At 40.0% G+C, this 21,799-nt stretch overlaps 1 protein-coding gene across 1 annotated transcript; it reads right to left on the reverse strand.

Annotated features, from left to right (window-relative positions):
• Nucleotides 1-204: 204 nt before the first annotated feature.
• On the reverse strand, nucleotides 205-21,068 carry marco (macrophage receptor with collagenous structure). Its single transcript, XM_078286191.1, has 15 exons — nucleotides 20,957-21,068; nucleotides 16,065-16,163; nucleotides 15,670-15,839; nucleotides 14,726-14,843; nucleotides 13,900-13,935; nucleotides 13,596-13,649; nucleotides 11,175-11,258; nucleotides 10,522-10,548; nucleotides 6,715-6,777; nucleotides 6,227-6,280; nucleotides 6,000-6,080; nucleotides 4,928-4,963; nucleotides 3,842-3,922; nucleotides 2,217-2,381; nucleotides 205-775 (listed from the first exon to the last, which is right to left on the reverse strand). The coding sequence occupies exons 1-15, from the start codon at nucleotides 21,066-21,068 to the stop codon at nucleotides 645-647; spliced, it is 1,311 nt and encodes a 436-aa protein (XP_078142317.1). The 3' UTR covers nucleotides 205-644.
• Between the last annotated feature and the right edge of the window lie 731 nt (nucleotides 21,069-21,799).

The raw sequence follows: 21,799 nt of genomic DNA on the forward strand, positions 1-21,799 counted from the left end.
GATGTTTTTACAATAGCAAAAATAAAGAAAAATGTGTGCGTCCAAACTTTTGACTGGTAGTGTAGATGTATTGTTTTACAAACCCTGATGAAGGCCAGTCCATGCAGCTTGTCAGCGGGTGAAGTTGCGTCAGAAACTTTTTCATCAAGCAGGAACTAACAATCCAAAGTGGAAAGACTAAAGCATGCTTCAATGGTGTTTTTGGTACAGGAAATTTATTGCAGTTTTATTACATGATTTTTCATAGTTTTACACACATAATGCATAGAAATAAAAGACAATTAGCATAATCATCTGTTTGTGGTATACTGTCATGCATTTAAACTAATGTCTTTAGTAATGAAGTGAAACAGAGCTCGGGATGCAGTTTTATATGGTGTGTTTTGTGAATATGAAATGAGATCCAGCTGGGAACATCATTAGTGGGATCTTTGTTCTCTGGCTGGGTGAAATGTGTGTGATGTCTGTGTAAGTGTGTGTGTGTGTGTGTGTGTGTGTGTGTGTGTGTGTGTGTGTGTGTGTTTGCCAGTGTCTGTGTGTGTCTGTGTGCATGTGCAGTCAAGAATCAGTGTGTGTTTTTTCCCTATCCTGCCTGCGCTGCCTGTTGAGCCGTCCACCATCTTTCTTGGTTTCTGGGTGTGTGTCTAGGCACACTGCACCCCGGCGTCCTCGCCGTGGCTACAGTTGTGCGTACCAACTCCACCGTGCGGGCAGGCGAAGATATCTGACTCTCTGCCGGTGCATTGCAGGTCATCCAGCCAGATGTTGCCAGCCCCTAAAGAACGACAGCGATGTTGGCATCAAACATGGGCTCATGTTTCTCAGCTCTCATACGGACAGTTTATATTGTTGATGGCAGGAAAGGGAAAGTTCTCATTTACCATAAGACGAATAAAGGAGAATTGCTCAAAATGAACATTAATTCTCATTGTCATGTCATCTGTGCCCAGCATCAGATGCACTGAGCTGAAAAAGCTTAGCTGCAACAATTTGCATCAACCTATAAGTGACTGACATGATATATTATGTCCGCTGCATGTCATTGCTTAATATACCATGTTAATTTTACTTAAAAAGAAAAAATAAATGCTGCAGTTACATTTAACAGTCTGGTCAGTTGGTGGTTTACACTAATCTAATGAGGGAAATGTGAGCTGGTACCATGCACATTTTCCCCCAAAATGTGCGAACAAGAGGGGGGATCCTGTCCACTCTCATCCCCCTTAAATTTCTCTGTTTTTGCAGAAACTACCTTTAGGTTGAATAATACATTTTGTACTTTCAGCCATTTAGCTAATGCTGTTATGCAGAACTATTAAGAGTAGCAGGAGAATAGCGTTGCTGTTGGGTGAAAACCTCATAAATCCAATTTTGGTGATTTTTACTGTATGTTTTCACTGCAGTTGAATGATCACATGCTCCTTTATGGGTTGAGAAAATTCTACCTCTTGGCCTTGTGGAACCCAGTGGATAAAACCAAACACACATTGTCATCAAACTAAAAACAAGGCTTTTTTCCCTTAGTTTCTGAAAAAATGACATTGTGGAGATTCAAGGTTTTCATCCGACAGCGACGATAAGCTCAAACTCCTAAATCAACAAGCAGGCAACCTACAGGAAGGACTCAAGTCAGAGCCTCCTGGCAATATTCAACCAAGACTAGGGATGGGACGATCCCGATACGATACGATGCGCAATATGGGGTTCACGATTCAATACAACCACGATACGATGTAATAAATAAAAGTTCAATGACAACAAAGTCTGACTGTGCAGAATTATGTTTATTTCTGAGCCACAAATCGTCCTAGCGATGTCATTGGCTGCTAGAATGTAAACAACAATTTAAAAATGTCATTACAAAGTGACAATAATATAATTTGGATGGAGAGCTTGTGAAATTGTGATGATCAAGCCGTCTCATTTGTGATTACTATAGCAGAATAAAATGGAGCTAATATCACCATTCATTTTTCTGCCTCATGATACATATTGTCACATTTTTGTATTGCGATATATTGAATTTCGTTATATCGTCCCATCCCTAACCAAGAGTGATAGAATGATTATCTAGAAAGCAGTGCTAGGAAAATGAATAAAAACAAGGGCTAAGGAGAGAAGTGGGAATGATTTTTTTTTTGTGAGCGATTACAGTGAGTAGAGGAGGGGAGGATGTTATCGGACGGCAGGGTGACAGCAGAGTTCGGTGTTCCTACCTGGGCTGGCAGTGAAGGTGGAGGTGGCGGTCTGATATCCCAGCATCCTGCAGATCACCGTGCCGTCCGTAGTGTCGAAGCTGTCGTCACACACGGTGCCCCAGGCCCCGTTGTACTTCACCTCCACTCGCCCACGAGAGCTCCCTCCAGCCAGCCGCACTTTCACTGTGGAAAGTTACAACTGTTAAAAGGTCCTAGTCACGGAAACTTTAATTTTTAAACTTTTACTTTCTAGTGCAAAGAGTGTGTCTTTATTTGGATAGTCCGTAGGTGATACTCAACTGACTATAAAGTGTCACTAAAAAGTCGACAGAGTTTCAGGTGATACAATAGTGTGAACAGTATATAGATCTATAGAGTATATAGTCTATAGATATTCAGTGTCTGGGTTAGGGTTAATCTTAAGGGTTAGATGGTCTGTAAAGATGCAGTAAATAGGCAAGTGACAATTTTTTTGAACATCACCTGATAGTTGAGTATTATGGAAGCCCATTGAGGACATATATTCATACATTTTATTTATGCCGTTTTCCCGTGATGATGAGTTCATTTTCTTTGTTTTCTCAAGTTATTTGTCATTAGGCTACCTCCAGATAACACATTTTGTTTTCCTGAGATAATGACTTTCTACATCCGAAAGTCCTCAATGGGCTTCTGTATCAACACTGGACTATCCACATAAAGTGTTACCCAAGATTGTAGTGCATGTATTAAGTTTAGTAGGGTTAGGGTCGTCTGTCTCTGTTCATTTTCAATAAGAGCTGTCCAGACAGGACTGATGACGCTCCGTCTGTCAGATTTCCATCCGTTTCGACGGACAGAAAGTTCAACTTTTTCTGGACGGACAGATTTGTCACCGCCCATTTAGCCAATCCTACGTTTGTTTTGGAGAATATAGCGGCGATTACAGAGACAGCACTACGACCAAAACAAAGATAAAACAGAGAAAGCCTGGTGTAACGTTGGGATGACTGGAGGTTTTCCAGCCCAGCTTCTTATTGAATTTATACTGTAGAGTCTGTTTCTCCTTTTTTCTATGAAGTAGCTCCGTTATGAGCGAAGCTTCCTGTTCTTCTGCCTCGCCGCCATGTTGACGTTCAGAATAAACGACTACTCTAAAACTCTGACACAGATTACTTGTTGGAAATAAACAATGTGACGTTCCTCTGCCACTAAAGGATTATGTGGCAATAGCAGGGACTGGACATTTCTGTCTGATGAAAACGTTAGCTAACACTTACTGAAACAGTTTGGTTAAGGTTAGGATTAAGGTTTAGGTCATGGTTAAATAAGAAAAACTGAAATCACTGAAAATGAAAACTTCACTCACAGTGGAAAACATGAGTTAGTGTCTTCGGAGTGGAATTTATATGCCCCGCCCCCCAACACCCTTATTTCCCACTGTGCTATTTCCATGTGAAACTACTTCCTGTTTCTATTTGCGTCGCCACATGTCCCTTTTCTGGGGAAACGTATTTCTGTCACTGTTCGTGCACAGAGCTCATCATTGTGCTCATTTCATGACATTTCATGCGACCGGGCTGTTACTCTATTCTAATCTGCTCTGCTCTACTCTCTACTGTGGGTGACTCCACTGCTCTCAGGTCAGTCCTGTGCAGACTTACTTTCTATGCCTCTGTCTCCCTTTTCTCCAGGAGGGCCTCGGACTCCAGCAGGGCCTGGCGGTCCGGGTAAACCTTTGGGACCTTTGGAAGAAAAGGAGGAATGAAATTATACCATTGGTGGTTTCAGCCAAGCGGTCTCAACGGCCAGAGATGTTCCAGCCGTACTGACAGTTCCCATAAAGTCAAGTCAAGTTTATTTGTGGAGCCTTTAATCACTGTTACAGTCTCAGAGGCTTCACGCTGCACACATGAAAATAACCAATGAAAACAAGGTGGGGACCCAAGTCACATGACTTGGACTCGAGTCGGACTCATAGAAGTCATAATTTGAATTGCTTGACATTTGACTTGATGCATGAAGAGAAGACTTGAGACTTGACTTGACTTGGGTTCTGGTGACTTGGGACTTGACTCTGACTTGTACTTTGATGACTTGAAAAGGTTTCTAAAGTCTTGACTTGAGATCTTGTGTTTGTGTAAATGACTCAGATTGAAAGTGATGAGATTTGTTCCAGCGGACGACTGAATTTAAATTCTGTTTTCTGAATTTGTATGGAATGATTGAATTTATTGAAGTTGAAACTGATTATAGAAATCAAAGTCATGATGCTCTTACCAAGTTTTTATCCTATTAAAACCATATTGCATTGAAAAGACCTAGATATTTAGTTTTCTTAAAGATATTAAATTGATACTGGACTCTTGATTTGTTCTGACTTGACTTGCTGTTCTACATTTAGACTTGAGACTTGACTTCAGAGCCTCAAGACTTGAGACTGACTTGGGACTCGAGCGAAGTTGACTTGGTCACACCACCAACTGAGCGCTTCACCATCGTTCCCATACTCAAGGTGAAGAACAGCCTCTTGCCAATTATCGGTCTGTTAAATAAGGTCAAGGATGTATGAATGGACATATACAACCATAAATGTAAGGACGAATGCATATGCACACGCGCACACACACACACACACACACACACACACACACAGTAAGTATTCATGTACACTTGCACAGAGGAAGAGATGACAGAATGTAAACTATAACACAAAGAACAGCTTCAGACTCACACTCATATTTACTCACCTGCAGGACCACTGGCGCCGGCAGGTCCTTGTGCACCTGAAGAAAACACAAAAAAGAAAAAGAAAAAATGGGCAAGAGTCATGCACATATACTGTCATATAAAGCACATCATTTTTAGTAAGGGGACGGCACTTTCACATTAAGACACAAGACAGCTGCTGTGACTCACTGCCACGGGTTGCTAAACCTTTTCCGCTCAGAAACGAAACAAAATGTGTTCCTCTGTCTGAGGATCCAGGCTCCTGAGAACCAATACATGCTCTTGTTGTGTGGAAAGATATCAGCCTTCTAACCCAAAGAGTTTTCCAATGCATTTTAAGAGGGAAGGTTCAACATTTTTAGAAACCAATTTACCAACCAAAAATCATTTTGGAAGAAGTTATCAGGCCAGGATCTTTGTGTGTGAGAAACTGGTAGCATTTCTTGCGAGTCAGTGGGCACTGAAAGCATTTCTTTCAAAATCACATTCATTTTACTTCCATAAACTCCTAATTACTAGAAGAATGTGAATAGATTTACCTAAATTTTTCAGGAAAATGGTTCTAATCTTTTGGCTAACGGTATTATGATCTAGCTTTGCTGACAGTTTCTCAAAAATAAAAACAGAAGAAAAACTGTATGAATATCCTTACATAGTGCTTGGTTAGTAATCAGTGGAAAAGGCTTTCACAGTTTTTAACTTTCCCAGGACTTCCTCCCAGTAACAGGCAGGGTTTGTATGATACGGGCTTTTCAAGACTGATACCGATAGTTTCAAATTGAAGCTGCAGTTATCTTTACATTTTTACATTTTCATGCAAAAAAATGTATTCAGCGTTTCCCCCCAGACTTCAGGGTGGAAAAGCCTCTGAATCAGCATTTAGAGCATCATGGGACACTAAAACTCTCCACTGACACCAGACTGATGAAATGATTTTAGTGTCAGCAGCTCTTTAAGGCAGAGAGACCCACCACACCTATTCAATGGTAGAGAAACTCTGGGAGACATTACTGCCTTTAAAGGAAGAATTAATTTACAAAAAACATTTAAGCAATTAAATGAATAAATAAATAGATATTAGCTGAAACCGACCTGAAGGTCCCGCTCGACCTGGAACTCCAGCCACACCCATGTCTCCTTTGCTGCCTTCGTGTCCGGGAATGCCTGGGGCTCCTGGGAGTGTAAAACAACAGATTATGTCTTGATGGACAACACATCTAACACATGAGCAAGAGATGGAGCATGCAGCTGTGCCTACATGTACACACACACACACACACACAGACACAAGCATACACAGGTGAATCATGAATGCGTACCTGTGTCTCCCTTTTCACCTCTGGCCCCCGCTGTGCCAGGAGGCCCCTGAACACCTGCGATCAGAGCAGAAGTCAGACATGTCAGTGGCGGCAAAATATAAAACCTTTATTAAGTCCTTACTAAAGCTGTCACAGCAAATTTCAGTTTTCGAATTTCAGTCGAATGTCAAAAAAAACAAATTCAAACCCCAACCTGCCTGTCGAGTGTCAAAAAACACAGATCTCTCTCTCTCTCTCTCTCTCTCTCTCTCTCTCTCTCTCTCTCACACACACACACACACACACACACACAATTGAATGAATAAATAAAATATGCAAAGAAAAAACATTTTTATTGCCGGTTTTAGAGGCTGTTTTTCTGTGGCCGATATCTGATATTTAATAAAAGGTCAATATCGGCCTGATATATTGGCAAACTGATACATCGTTCTGATCGTTGTTTGAAGTATTTTGATGCTACAACTGAGATGTGAAGGAGGCAGCCCTACCTGAGTCTCCAGGGTCTCCCTTCAATCCTGGGCTCCCTGGGGGCCCGGCTTGGCCTGGGGCACCTGCATTCACACACACACACACACACACACACACACACACACACACACACACACACACAATCATGATAAATGAGAAGATTTATATGTATATAATTTCACTAGGGGGCCATAAAAGCGTACTATAACAGACTCTAACCATACACACGTATGGTTAACTTTATTCCTTACTTAATTACAATATTATGATTTTTATTTCCATTATAAATATTATTTTCAGTTTGCAAAGAAAAAAGGGGAAAGCAATAAAACTGTATGTTATATGTCCTTTGTACAATTTTCCCAAATAAAAAGAATACCATAAACAATAAAAATCATGATAATTTAATGTTTAATAAAGAGTGAATCTAATCCAGTTTTCCCTCTATTATTTGTGTAGCAGTGGCAGTTGGTAATTTTTTTTGTCCATCACTAGTTTGGTTAAGCTTCGGTACTAGAAAGGGTTAAAGGTTATTAAAAACTGTAAACATCAGCTGCGTAATATGTTATGCTTTGTGGGGATATTGGGCTAAATTGGTTTGGTTAAGTTCACTTTTTGTCTAGCAGCTTTGGCAATTTCATAATTAGGAAATATGAATCTGCCCAGTCTCCAGGGGAGCAATCGTCATTAGATTTGATTTACTGATCACTGAGGAGAAATTGGGCCGTTTCACCAGAAATGAATATTGGTGTAGGTTGATGAACAATGAGTAAAAGGTACTAAAGGATATCAATGAAAAGATCATAAAGGATTATAAATAAAAATACAGTACAATAAGGGAATTATTAAAGATCAAGATGCTGGTAAAGAGTTCAAGTGCATATGTGCTGATTCTGCAAATTCACACTGTTGATCCAGATCGAATAACATCTAGTCAGCAATATCCAACTGCTGATTATGTCCAGCAGATAAAAAAGGAAGTGCAACTGTCCGATTTCACAATTTTTTTCCCGATTATACTGAAACCCCACCACATGATGTGAAATTAGGAAACATTGTTACTTTATGCACTTTAGTAACTCAGGATGAGATTATTATTATGATGAATCAGTATGTGAGCCACATGGTTTATGTCAAGAAAGGAACATTTTTCCAGAGAGGGTTGTCTGAACACACATGCTCTTCTTCAGCACTGTCCTGCTCATAGTAATAATAATAATGATAATAAACTTTATGAGTATAGCACTTCTCAAAAAAAGAGTTTCCAAAGTGCTTTAACAATCAAATAAAAGCACTCCACACACATGAAATAAAATAAAACGAGTAAAAACAAAAGGGCACCACAGATAAAAAAGATAAGGATATAGAGGGCAAAAACAATATAATGGTTAAAAAATAATCGTATAAAAGGCCTCCAATAAAAGCAAGTTTTCAAAAATAGGTTTTACAAAGAGATTTAAAAATGACACCGGCTCATATAACATGGGTTAACTTTGTCTTAAAAGTGATCAGTAAAATCTTGAATTCATGCTAAATCTAATAGTTAACCAGTGAAGAATTAGAGTGATGTGATTTTGTCTGTTTGTACCAAGGTTCAATCACATCTACAGTTTGTTTTCTTTGGTCCAAACCATGTTGAAAAGTTTACTTTGTTGCATTTTTGTATTTGGTTCATTTATGTTCACACTGACCAATTACAACTGATTTTTCCGGGATTCGCACTTGCAACCTTCCAGTCACGAGCCCCGCCTCTAACCTGCAGGCTGCAGCCGGCACATGTAGGATGGAAAGTGTAACTTCTCAGCTTGGCTCTGTGCTGGAAGTTTAGTTTAGCTTTGCAAAATATTTGATAAGTCTGTTCTTAAATTGGAAAACTGGCCCGGGGCGCGGCGCAGCACTTTAGTACAGTGTGCCAGAGTGAGATAATCCAGAGAAAAGACAGGATATCTACCCAAGCAGCAGAAACTGATTTAACCACACAACGTGCACTTTGTAAAAACGTGTTAACGTCTACAATGGAATCTTTTGAAGGAGTCAATGTTCATTTTTCAGCAATGAAAAATGCAAAGTTTCGGAGCCCGTTATAAATAAGGGTTATCTTTTACCTGTATGCTGCCGGGAGCACGCTGTGTGCACGTTTTGCTCTGTAATGGATGAGGTGTTGAAGGGATACTCAGACTGTAAAGCAGCTGATATTCAATGTGTTTGACATTTACTTTACCTGTCTGCACCTGTAAACGCAGCCTCAGTGACTTGGCAATAATATACCGCTGCTGTCAGGGGAAAACTTGTGTCATCAAGCTTTTTGGTTATTAAGAAACAGTTATTTTTGAGATTGACGACCGTGCAGTTTTGAAACCACATTACGCGTTAATGAAACAAATTCAAGGGTGAGTCACTGTCCTCAACCCACAGAGGGCCGTGCAGTCCAGTTCCTGCAAAAATATAAAATCAGCAGTGATAAGCCCGGCAGCCTGGCGGTCTGTCACTGATACCACGAACCAGTGAATAGATATGATGTGAGGACAAGATCCTCAGACCGGGAATGGAGCGCTATCTCCCTTTGCTGCAAAAATAAAACTCAAAGAACTTCTTGTCTAAGGTTCACACACCAAGGAGGTTTAGAGCGGTTTATTCAATCTCTGGAGCGTTTACTACTTTACTCTTTCGTTTGGTTTGTTTGTCCAGGTGAGAACGATGCCATTCAAACTCTAGTGGCACCAAATAACAGCACCAAGACGCCTAAATGCGAGTCTTAGTCCTCTCTTAGTCCTCGAACTCGTGCGGTTCGTTAGGAGTGAGAACATAATCCAACCAACTACAGGAAACAATCCCAAAACACAAGGGATTATTTACATCCGTGTTTGGAAAGCCGAGCGGAACAAAATGAACTGTGGGCAAACTTGGGCCAAAGAGCACATTTCATTCAAATAGTGACTCGCACATCCAAGTAAACCTGGTGCAGGACAAAGATAATTCCAGTTGAATTTAAAATAGAAGTCGGCACGCAGGAATTTGCTCCACCAAGAACGAACAACGTTTCGACCTGAATTGGTCCTCGTTAGGAGCAAACTTCCCAACTGATTTAAACAATGCACAAGAATACAGAATTATCGAAGCTGTTCAGGGAGAAGTTGAGGGAGACGGGATTTCAAAACACAGCGGAGCGATGCCAAGTGAGAGTCAATAAATTCCAAGAACAATATAGAAGTTACAGGAACTGGAATCTGATTAGTTTTGACTCCTCTGCTGCCAAAATCTCTAACCTGGCAGGATGACATGTGACCAAAACTCTGTCCAATAAACGAGCTGCTTGTGAGTCCATGTGACTTTTGTTTACAAGCCCTGCTTCACTTGTAATTGGACAGTTTGAACCTAAATGAACCAAATACAAAAATGCAACAAAGTAAACTTTTCAAAATGGTTTGGACCAAAGAAAACAAACTGTAGTTGTGATTGAACCTTGGTACAAACAGACAAAATCACGCCATTCCAACTCTGGCATCTTCACTGGTTATCTATTATAGTTAGAATGAATTTTAAGATTTTACTGATCGAAGTGAACCCATCTTATAATCACAGATCTGTTAACCCCCTATGGGCCGGTGTCATTTTTAAATCTCTTCGTAAAACCAATTTTTTGTAAACTTTTCCTCTTTTCGACTGCAGACGCCCTAAATTTGAATTACAAGTGAAAGAACGTTATCCTTGTGGTTTACGCATGCTCATAGGCAAATATGCACGCATGCAAATACAGTACATGTGTATTCACACACATGAATGCACGCATTCACACACACACACACACACTGTCATTGGAACCTTACCTTCAGGTCCTGAAGGACCAGCCAGACCTGAAACAAAGAGACAAGCCGAGGTCAGCATGAAAGGAACATGTTATTTGCATGTTATAAGCATGTTATTTGCCATAGGACCAACATGGAGTAAACAAAGTGTTGGACCCTGGTTTTAAAGCCTGGTCATGTAAATCTAGGGACACATTACACCACAAGTAGGACTGAATCTTCATGTTCATCTCCTTTACTTTCACATCAAGTTTCATCTCCAGTGTCTATTTTGCAGCAGCAATTTGCGTCCCTCCAGGGAAAACATTTACTTTAATTCGATAGGGGAATAAATGAAGAAAAATGAAATGAACGAAAGATGAAAAAATGCTAAAAACAAACCCAGGATCCTGCTCTTTTATTCTATCCTTCACTTGACTCTTTCTCTTTTTTTAATCTCCCATTTATTTTCTGAAAAAGTGATTTTAATGATGACATTACAACTGCACTAGACTAGAACTTGATGCTCTTTACTGTTGCAGCCCCACTTTGTGATTTAGGCTGATAAGACGGGTGGATTTGTTTTTTTGTTTTTTGTTTTTTTATTTTTACAGTAAAATCTTGCAGCTTTAGTGCAGCTTTGACAATAACAACAATTACATTATTTCAACCATAACAACCATAATGAATCCTACCTGAACCACCGGAGGGTCCTGGCTGTCCAGGGGGACCTTGCTCTCCCTTTGGTCCTTCGGGGCCGGCGATACCGACACCAACACCTGCAATAAAGCATACAGATTCTCATATGATCTACTGCTGGACTGACTCTTCTGCTGCTCAACACAAACACATACAAACCTAAACTTAACCCTTACCTTAACCCTTACCTTAACCTTAACCTTAACTTTAACCTGATCCTAATTCCAACATTAACCCTAAAAGCAAATCCCTAAACCCTAAAACAGCCCCTTGAAGAAGTGAAGACCGCAAAATGTCCTCACTTTGCAAAAATGTCCTCACTTTGAAGATTTAAAATTCAAATTGGTTCTCACAAAGATATACTGTAAGTACAGGAACACACACACACACACACACACACACACACTCTCACGCACACACTGCGCATCAAAAGTTTGGGGACACCTAGCTTTTGAAAATGTTTGATAAATCAGCAGGTTTTCAATAACATAACCCCATTAAAGGCTAACCAGGTTTGAGGAAAAATAAAATCATACATGCAAATATTTATGATGATGACACTAAAATAATTAAACTACACGTTCATCAAAGCAGCTGAACTGCTGCTCACACTTTCTTCATGCCGACAGTCAGAGACGCTCTGCCATGAAAAACCTTCTCTTCACACCAAAGAGACACTTTGATGAACATGAAGCTGAGTGTTGAAGAAATAGATCCAAAGTATTAGGAAATAGATATTTTATGTTAACAAAAGCAATGCAGGCATTTTTCCCCCTTACTTCTTAATTGAAAAATAACAGAGAAAATCAAAAGTACTTAAACTGTAAATTTAGAAAAGGCAAGGTGTCCCAAAACTTTTGAGGGGCGGAGTACACACACACAGAAGGCAAGCTTTGCAAAAGGTCATAATCAGGAGCCACTTTCCCTCTGATAGATTATTATGTTCTTTAGGACAATTATGACCTTAATAGTGGAAACCGATGTGCATCAGCATGCCGAGCCATCAGGCGCTCACATTCCAACAGTAATGTAATGAAGGATGATATTTTCATAGAGATGGGGTGGGGGGAGAGGGGGGAGACGGGGGTGACCTATTGGAAAACATCTGACTCAGACTCGCTGGGTAATTTGTTGGCTTGTGTAAAAGTCCGCCTCCTGATAGAGATTTCATACAGGAAATGTCAGTGCATTGACTAAGTGGCGAGGCTATGAGAGAGACTGGCCGCAGCCCATCCATCCTGCGTTTCATCTGCCTGCTGACAGGAGATGACAGGTCATCAGCGCCGGGATCATCGCCGGACCTGCAGCTGAAAGCTAATGCCCGCCGCTGCACACGGAGAAATGAACTTTTTATATTAAGAAACTTCTTCTGGCGCGGTTCTGCAGCTCAGCGGGCAGAGCGAGGCACCAACACTGTCAGGGTCAGGGGTTTGATTCCCGCTCAAAATATTATGCACTTATTGTACCATAAGGCGCTTGGATAAAAGTTCCAAAATGCTATATATAGAGAATAATGTTGCTACCTGAAATTCATCAGGCAATAATTGAAAACCGTAATTGATTCTGTCCTCAAAAAATAAACTACTTTAAAGCAAATGCTTTATATAAAGAAAAATGCTACACTCTTAAGAAGGATGTGTCATTTTTAACACATCTGTGTGTCTTCTTTGGGACAACACAACATATGTTAACAACAATACATTTTATCGCGTGTTGTTATTAACATATCTTGTGTTGAAAGATATGTTAATATCTTTCAACACAAGAACAACACATGATAAAATGTATTGTTGTTAATGTTGTGTTGTCCCAAAGAAGACACACAGATGTGTTAAAAAATTACACATCCTTTGTAAGAGTGTATATATAGAGAGAGAAAGAAAAGAGAGAGAGAAAAATGTTGCTAGCTGAAATTTATCAGGCAATATTTGAAAACCATGATTGATTCTGTCCTCAAAGAATAAACTGTTTTCTAAGCAAATGTCTTAACATGCCTCCTAACTTCAATACGAACCCATAATGTGCTTCACTTTCATGCCAGCAGTCCATATGGGAGTTGTGGGTATTTTTGAAATGGTGGATATCTAATTTTGGAACGAAACTCTTCAAGCAAAACTTTTTTTTTTCCACTTGCGTGAACTGATTTCAGGGAAAGGAAGGAGGAGTGGCATTTTTCACCTTTTATGGGGTAATTTAGTCAGAATTCCTGTTCAAAGGTGCAGTAAATACATTTTATTTTATATAATTTTACTTCCCCCCCACAGCACTAAACGAACCATCATACGCCTGCGGGGGGTTGACAGGGTTGATGATCAATACCAGCCATCACTTCACCAGGAGCTGAGATTTCTGTCTTTCAAAATATCACTCTACTACTCAGCATAACTTCCTGTGTTGATGGCTTCAGGTTGACTCACCGCTGTCCCCCTTCTGTCCCGGTGCACCTGCAGGACCCGGCGCTCCAGCTGCACCTGAGGACACACACACACACACACACACACACAGTTTTAGGAATGAGAATAAAGAGTTGGCTGAATGCATAAAAAAACACACAAAAAAAAGTTGATTTTAGTACACTGTTAGTATACTTTTTTAAAACTAAAAATAAGAGAGGATACTTTATTTTACTTTTGTTGTGGAACAAACAGCGACAACCAAAAACAATCTCTTCATTTTTGAAAGTGTTTTGAGTCCTTGCTGTTTCTATAATATGAATCTCACCTGGAGGTCCTGCGTCTCCCTTCATCCCTGTCGCACCTGGAGAACCCAGACAGCAGAGTTCAGACAACAGTCAGCCGGGTGCGTCACAGACACAAACTCATTCCTTGAATAATATAAACCTGAAATATTGCCATTTACTAGAAACATCAACAGCTGTTCAACCAGGCTCATCATGTGAAACAGATCAGAGCTTTGCTATTCTGATGCTCAACACACACACTCACACACACACACACGCTCACAGCGTAAACATTTGCCTTCAGCTCCAACGACTCCGGTTCAATTCCCAACTAGTACCAAGATTTACTGTGAGTGAAGTTTTAATTAGTAGCTAAAGTTTTTCTTATTTAACCCTAACTCTAACCCTAACCCTAACCTTAAATGCAATTGTTTTACTTGACTAAACTTAACCGTTTGCCAACTTTTTCATGTGACAAGCAGGTGAAAATCTGTCACAGAATCCAATTCAAGGTGGAGGAACGTAATCTTCACAGAATTTGTGTGTACAACACGTGAATCTGCGTTTCAGACTTTGTGCTCATTTTACACATTTTGTTTTTGAGGTTGATAAAGTCCTGACCCTAACATAGCCTTAACTTTAACCCTTACCTTAACCAAAACTAATCCTAAATCTAACCTTAACCCTAAACCCAAGCCCTAACCTTAAAATACCCCCCTAACGAAGTGCCCTCACTTTGGAGGATTTTCCAAATTTGTCTAACTTTGTGAGGATCAAATGTCCTCATAAGTATAGATACACAAGACCACACACACACACACACACACACACGCACACACACACACACGTACAGCCAGCCTCTCTTACCTGGTGTGAGGCTGATTGTTGCCAGTCTTCTCTCCAGGCTGTAGGTGCTGGTGTTGACCCGGCTCAGGTCAGACCTCAGCTGGTCCAGCTGACCCTCCGCTCCACAAATATTGTTCACCTGAGGCATTAGTACAACTACTGTAAACAAACAAGGCCATCAGTGGTCAGCCTGTCAGCCTCTATCAGCCTCTACTCTGCATCCTCCATAGTTTCTCCACCTGGTGGATCTGGAGGGAAATCTGCTGGATCGCTTTACGGCACAAAACAGGAAGAGGTTCTGTTCTTCCAGAGCAAACGGAGCTAAAGCTGAAAGAGTTTCTGGCAGCAGATGGTGGAAGGAGGGAAAGGAAGATGGAAGAAAATCACTTCCAACATGTTGATCCTCTTCAGGAAAGACAAAGAGAAAACCTTTGACCGAAGAAGCATAGAAGGTGAAGAGGGGGGGTGATAAATTTTCATCAGGAAGCAACAGGGTTTATGGGAAATGTGGTCTTAACTTTGATAAACATTAGCACTAACAGGACTACTGGTGTGAGACAGAGGCCACCAATCACCTCGACCATGGTCTTATTTGTTTACGGTAATTATACCAAGGTATCACAATTAATTTGACAATGATAAAATGCTACATGTAGCACTCTTAGTCATTCTTCACAGTGGCTGCTGTTGCACAGCCAATTTGCACTGGTAAACTTTTTATTTTCTTTTTCTGATTGCAAATTGCTAAAAAATCAGCTAAAACTAAACTAAACTAAATTGACCTGCCTTAATAAGATATATGCCCATTGAAATTGCACTAACAGAACTAAAGTGAAATCCACGAAACTAAACTTCACCGAACTTTACTGATCTGAACGAAACAAAACAAAGCGAAACTGAACTAAATTGAAACTGCCTGGCCAGTAAGAGATCTGCTCAGTGAAACGGTACAGCGTCGGTCGGACCTTGCTCTGCAGCGCCCCCAGGTCGCGCCGCAGGCTCTTGGTCTCCTGGCTGTTGTTGCGGATCAGCGTTGGCAGGTCGACGCCGCCCTGGTCTCCGTCCTGAGGAATCTGATTGGGCGATGTCAGCTTCTCTGACCTGGCGGCAGAATTCGAGGACTCCAGCGTGAAAACTGGGACCGAGACAAACAAATTGGAAAAGAGTTACGTTTCAGTCAATTTTATATACTGGTATGAAGCTAAAAATTTGAATTTTAACAGTATATCACTACAACAAATATGAATGTATATTAATTGGAGTCCTGTTTCCCTACTCTGAATTATTGCAACCAAATAATGACGCCTCTTCATGCTATCAGTGATTAGGCAACAGATGTATGAAAACGTTTCAGTTCTACCTTTATAGAGAAGGAAAATATTCAGTCCGGTCAGCAAGATGAGGTAAACAATAATCATGTTTAAGCACCACTGCCTTGTGGGCCGCTTCGTCTTCACATCTGAAACACAAACAGAAAACTGCAATAGAAAACACTAGAATAATATGACCAGTGTCCTGCAGGAAACTTGCATCTTGAGAAAGGCAGTATTTCAGTGTTTTTTGCCAATTGATACTCCAGCTTTTATTAATTTTCAAGGGTCCGAGCAGAATGAAATATTTGGAATAAATGGTGGACGGTGTCAGCTGTCAATCACAGTGAACATGGAGATGTTTTCTTCTGGCAGGGTCGACAGCCGAAACGTGGACACTAGCCAAACAGCTTCTGACTGAAAGAAAATCAGCTGTTCCTGGATGAATAAAGATTGAAAAACAGAAGAGTAAAGCTGCCTGATGTCATGGGATCATGTAGGCCAGGATGTCCCAGCTGAATTTTTTGATTTTTGTGTTCCACACATCATAGTGATGTTTATTAATGTCCGAATAATAAAAATCATCCCTAAAGTGGTCCGAAATCATATAAGCCGGTCAAGGAAAACTTCAGTATAGACAGTAATACTGCCACAGTCAATTCCATGGAATCTGTAAGATATAAACTAACAATTGGATATCAATACAGTCAGTTTAGTTTCATTAGATATTTATTCCAGGACCCGTTCTCCTGTTGGAAAGCCTGCTGTGGTTTTGCTGACTGCCTAACCTGAAACATGGCTGCCATCTACTGGTCATGTCTGTGATTTCATTAAGTCTCAGCTGAAACAGTGGCAGCTGACATGTGACTTAAAGCAGTGGTGGTGACTAACATCTAACTAAAAGCTGCTGTAACCGACATGTCATTTAAAGCACAGGTAACTAACATGAGGGTTTTGTTCATTTGACCAGACAATAACTGTACTGTCTCAGTTATATTAACACAATCTGCCCTTTAACAGTTCACTCTACCTTGTTGCCTTTACAAAATAATGTCATTTAAAGGAGGGGTATCATTTGCTTTTTCAGCAATTTTATATAATTACCTGGTGTCTATAAAATACATATGTTAAGTTTTTTTCAGTAAAAATCGTTTAGTTTTAGCTTTAGCTGTTCACTTCCCATGGTTTGTTTCCCACCTACAAGAAAATAGGTTGTTTTACATAAGCAGCTTCTTATGCTAATGAGCTACTCGTCTGATTGGCTGGCCATTCTGGAAAGCCCGCCCTCCTCTTAGCGCTGATTGTCCAGCGTCTACATAGACACTGGAGCAAAATCTGACTGGCTTGTACAAGGGGGCGTGTTTTATAGTTGGTGACTCTGGGGAAATGGCATAGTAACATGATTCTGTTTTTTTACTGTGATTACTTCACACCTCCAAGTACCAAAATCACCAGAAATACTAAGAAATGCCACATCCTAGGATACCCCCCCCTTTAAATCAACTCCAATACATTTGTTGAATTGAATAAAGGTGTTTCAATTTTTTGACCCTGGGTATCATTGTTTGTGCTTTTATTATCATGAATGCCTGTGTGATGCCAACAGTAGGCTACTTCTCAAAACTACTCCACTACTAACACACTGAGCCCAAAAGCTCAAAAGAACCATCAATTAGCTCTTCTTATCCTGTTGAGGTCTCCCATTTACCATGCCGCCCTCCATCCCATTACTGCCGATAGATTTAAGACACATCATTGCACCCTCTGTCAGAAAGTGGGCTGGCCATCTCTGTCTCTGAAGCGAGAGCATCACTGTATATTATTTGTTTACAAGGCTCTATTGCAGAAGCTTCCTCGTTACTCAACTTCTCTTTTAGATTACGTCGACAAATAGCCAACTTCGCTCACAAGATTACTTAAAGTCGAGATGAAATGAAAAATGCCTTTTTAACCCTTTTAGATCTCATCCCCGGTCATATTGTGCACCTATTTAACAATACATGCCAAAAAAAATACATATGCATACATATGCCGTGTGCTTACGTAAGCATGCCCATAACCAATTTCAACCAATAATATCATGACATCCACCCATCAATCAATCTTCAACTTTTAGCGTACAGAGCTAAGATTCATTAGTTAGCTAGCTAGCAACAGCATGGTACTTCGGTGTGTCTTCGGGTGTTATGACACACCCACTTTTCAACGTTCAATCAAATTCCTCCCAACGTTATGTCCCGCCTGTCTTTCCTGTTTCACTCGGAAATACGTCACGATACGGAAGTTAGATACTCTCGAAATGCCGTTTCATCTCGACTTTAATGCTCAAAATTCCCACGTGTTTCAACTCATTTAGGAAAAACGGCATTCAGCTTTTTTGCACCGTGTAAATGGAATAAACTCAAAGACAGTTTGAAGCTGGTCTCGCTCATGCCAACTGGACAGTTCAAATCCTTAGTTGAGGACTTCTTTATTATTGAGTGTTCTTGTGTTCACCTAGCTGTGGTTATTATTACGTTTAATAATGTTTTCTTTTTACTATTAGCCTATTAGCTATTTTATTATTAACATGAGATATGTAAAAAAATGTTTCTTTTGTAGCATTAGGACATATTTTCTGGAGTTCGGTATGTTTTGTGTGTTAATGAGAGAGAAGTTAGGTGTGTGTGTGTGTGTGTGTGTGTGTGTTTATCTGTTGTCCACCTTCCCTTTATTTTCCTATTGTCCTATTGGCTACTGTATTATTGCTATTCTGTAAACAGGGCATATTTGTAAAAGAGGGCTATAGCTCTCAATATGCTTTCCCCGTGTAAATAAAGGTTACAAACAAACAAACAAGGTAAATATGATATAACTGCTAAGAAGCTTTTGAGTAGCTGGACCTTGCTCATTGTGCTAATAGCTTGGTAGCATGCTAGCTAATCTCTGACAAACAGACTGGGCTGATGCTGCAGTGACATCAGAAGAAAACATCTCATCGCTACAACCTGGAAGCATTTAATCTTTTAACACAAACTATTATGCATCAGGATGGATAATCTGCATATGCTTTGTGCTCACCCTTTCTACATTTCAGAAGAAAGATTGTGTGACAGAGCGGCTTATTTCACTTCCTATTTTTTCCTTCTCCAACTGTATCATGATACAGCGAAGTTGCTGCAACGCAACTTGATGCTGGAGTCAGAGAGGGATAAAGTGTCCAGCAGAGGAAGGATCTGATTGCCACACTGAAGACCAACCACTTCCAGGAGGAACTAAGAAAAAAGATGAACATCACACTAGATCCTAACAGCAGCAGTTGCCAGTCATTTACATTCCTAAAAATGAAAAGCTTCTGAAATTCTGGAGGAAAAATGGAAATTGCGAGTCTTTCCAGGAATAGAGGACAATTTGCACCTTGCAACTTCTGTTCTTGTTTTTTCGACATTTTATTTTATTCAGGACATATTCAACCTCCAGAAACAAATGTTCTCCCATCTCAGGCACTTATGTTCTTCAAACTCCATACACTTTGAATACAGACATTATGACTGTTGGTGACAGGCTGACGGTAACAGGGTTGAGGTTTACAGCTTAGGTCATCAATTATTCCCCTTGTGTTGAGAGCCGCATGGTGCCAGTGTTTGGAAATGTAATAAGTTTCTACTTTATGATTAATTAAAGCAACAGGGTTTATGAGTTTAGCTAAAGAAGCCTACCCATAAAGATGAAAACAATTGAAAACTGCTGAAAATGTGACAGAGCACTTATCTTTCAGCACCATCTTCTTTATGAGATCCAAGTGAATCGTCTCATTTGATGAATGTTTGGATGTTTTAAAGAGACGGAGACATTCACAGTACCAGGGTTGATGTAATTCTTGGGGACGCAAATAAATTCTGTAATTTGACTAAATTTCCAACCATTAATGTTGAATTTTGTTTTTCATAGCGAAAAAGGACAAGTGGGAGATTAAAAGGAAAAAAACAAATCAATCAGAAGTTGCATAAATGGACCTGGGGACATGTGAAAATCAATGTTCAACAAAGTAAATGATCTCTTAAGGCATCTGTAGAATAATATTTTTGTTGTTTTTGACCCCAAATTATGAAAGATTATACCTTAATCATTTAAAAAATGGTTTTGATTAAAAAAAAATATGCAAGGTTTTTACTGCAATCCTGTTGTCTTTAGGTAAGGGACGCAAATTGTCCTCATTTTCTGTGTAGTGTGTAGCACACTAACATGTTTATAATGCCTTATGACACTATCTACACGCTATCTATAGTACTTATAGATAGTGTTTTTAAAAATTGTCAAATTTAGGCCAAAAATTGGGCTCAGCACCAGAATCATGTTGATACACACATTACAGACACACATTGAAATATTTTATCCTGTGATGCAAAATAAATGTTGCAGTTGTTGTGCAGCATATTTGACTCAAACTGGCCTATTTCTATGCTTCTAACCTATATTTTATTTAGGCTATTTTACCCACGAGGAAGGATTTACCATCATGGCATTGACAGTGGTTATAGATGGCGACTTCTTCAGGACAATTTTAGGACCCATTTTAAACTTCCCACAATCCACCTTCGGCCCCAGCTCAGTCTTCAAAAAGCGAACTTCAAACTCTGAGTTTGGGACCCAAAATTGTGTCACTGGCCTGTTTCTGCTGCTTCCCCACATAAAGTAAGAGTGTTTTTATCAACTTCATCTCTTCATCAATATCATCATTCTCGGGTCACAGGAATAATTTATTTGATTTATGTTCTCTGACCCTTGAACTCTGTGCTTTTGGTTGCTTGTCATGTTGGTGATCTAAGAATTCAAGCTTCCTCTACTGTTGCACTCATCCTTAGTCGCTCTGGATAAGTCTAAATATCAGCTTGGATCCCAGGGTGAGACTCAATCTATTAGCTTTGAAAAGACTCATATAAGCTCTACTTGAGGCACTCACCTTCGGGCTGGAAGCTGTAGAGGTCGCTCCTGCTGAGCGACATTTCAAACAGTGGGTTGGTGTGGCTGTACGATGACATCTGACCCTCCGCCTTGTCCATCGACATCTCCATGAGAACAGAGTGGCCCTCGCCTCCTCCATCAGGAGCTCTTATAACGCCGCGTGACGTAGGGAAAACCAAAATCCTCCTGGGATTGCAACAGAGCGACACCCATAAAACACAGATTGATGCAGAGGAAGTAACGGATCAGATTTGAGGCTGAGGCTGGCAAAACTCAGCATCAAAAAAGCATGCAGTGTAGCTAATTCGTAGAATGGGGAAGTTGGGCGACTGGTCACAGAGACCCCTTTGCCTGCTGGACATACCAGGCCTTGCGAAACAGGAACAGAAATAACATCAAGTTCAGCGGCTTTTGACACTGGTAGAATGACACTGAATTACCCAGCATGTACACTACCAATCAAAAGTTTGGACGCATTGCATTTTTCTTTATTTTTTACTATTTTCCACATTTTAAAATAATAGCAAAGACATCAAAACTATGAAATAGCACAAATGGAATTATGCAGTGACCAGAAAAGTGTTAAACAAATCAAAACTATCTTATATTTTAGATTCTTTAAAGTAGCCGCCCTTTGCCTTGATGGTAAGAAAATTCATACATTGGCATCAAATTTCAAGCATTTAAGCCTTTACATCAGAAATGGCTTTAAGATAATGAGAAATATTCAATCAGGTGTGTCCAAACTTTTGACGGGCAGTGTAAACAACAATCAACAAATGTAAACAAAAATCTATTTCATTTTCAGAAAAGCCTTAATTTATGCCTTTTTCCCCTTAAA

The sequence above is a fragment of the Centroberyx gerrardi genome, chromosome 10 (genome assembly GCF_048128805.1).
Source record: "Centroberyx gerrardi isolate f3 chromosome 10, fCenGer3.hap1.cur.20231027, whole genome shotgun sequence".
In the NCBI taxonomy this organism is placed as follows: domain Eukaryota; kingdom Metazoa; phylum Chordata; class Actinopteri; order Beryciformes; family Berycidae; genus Centroberyx; species Centroberyx gerrardi.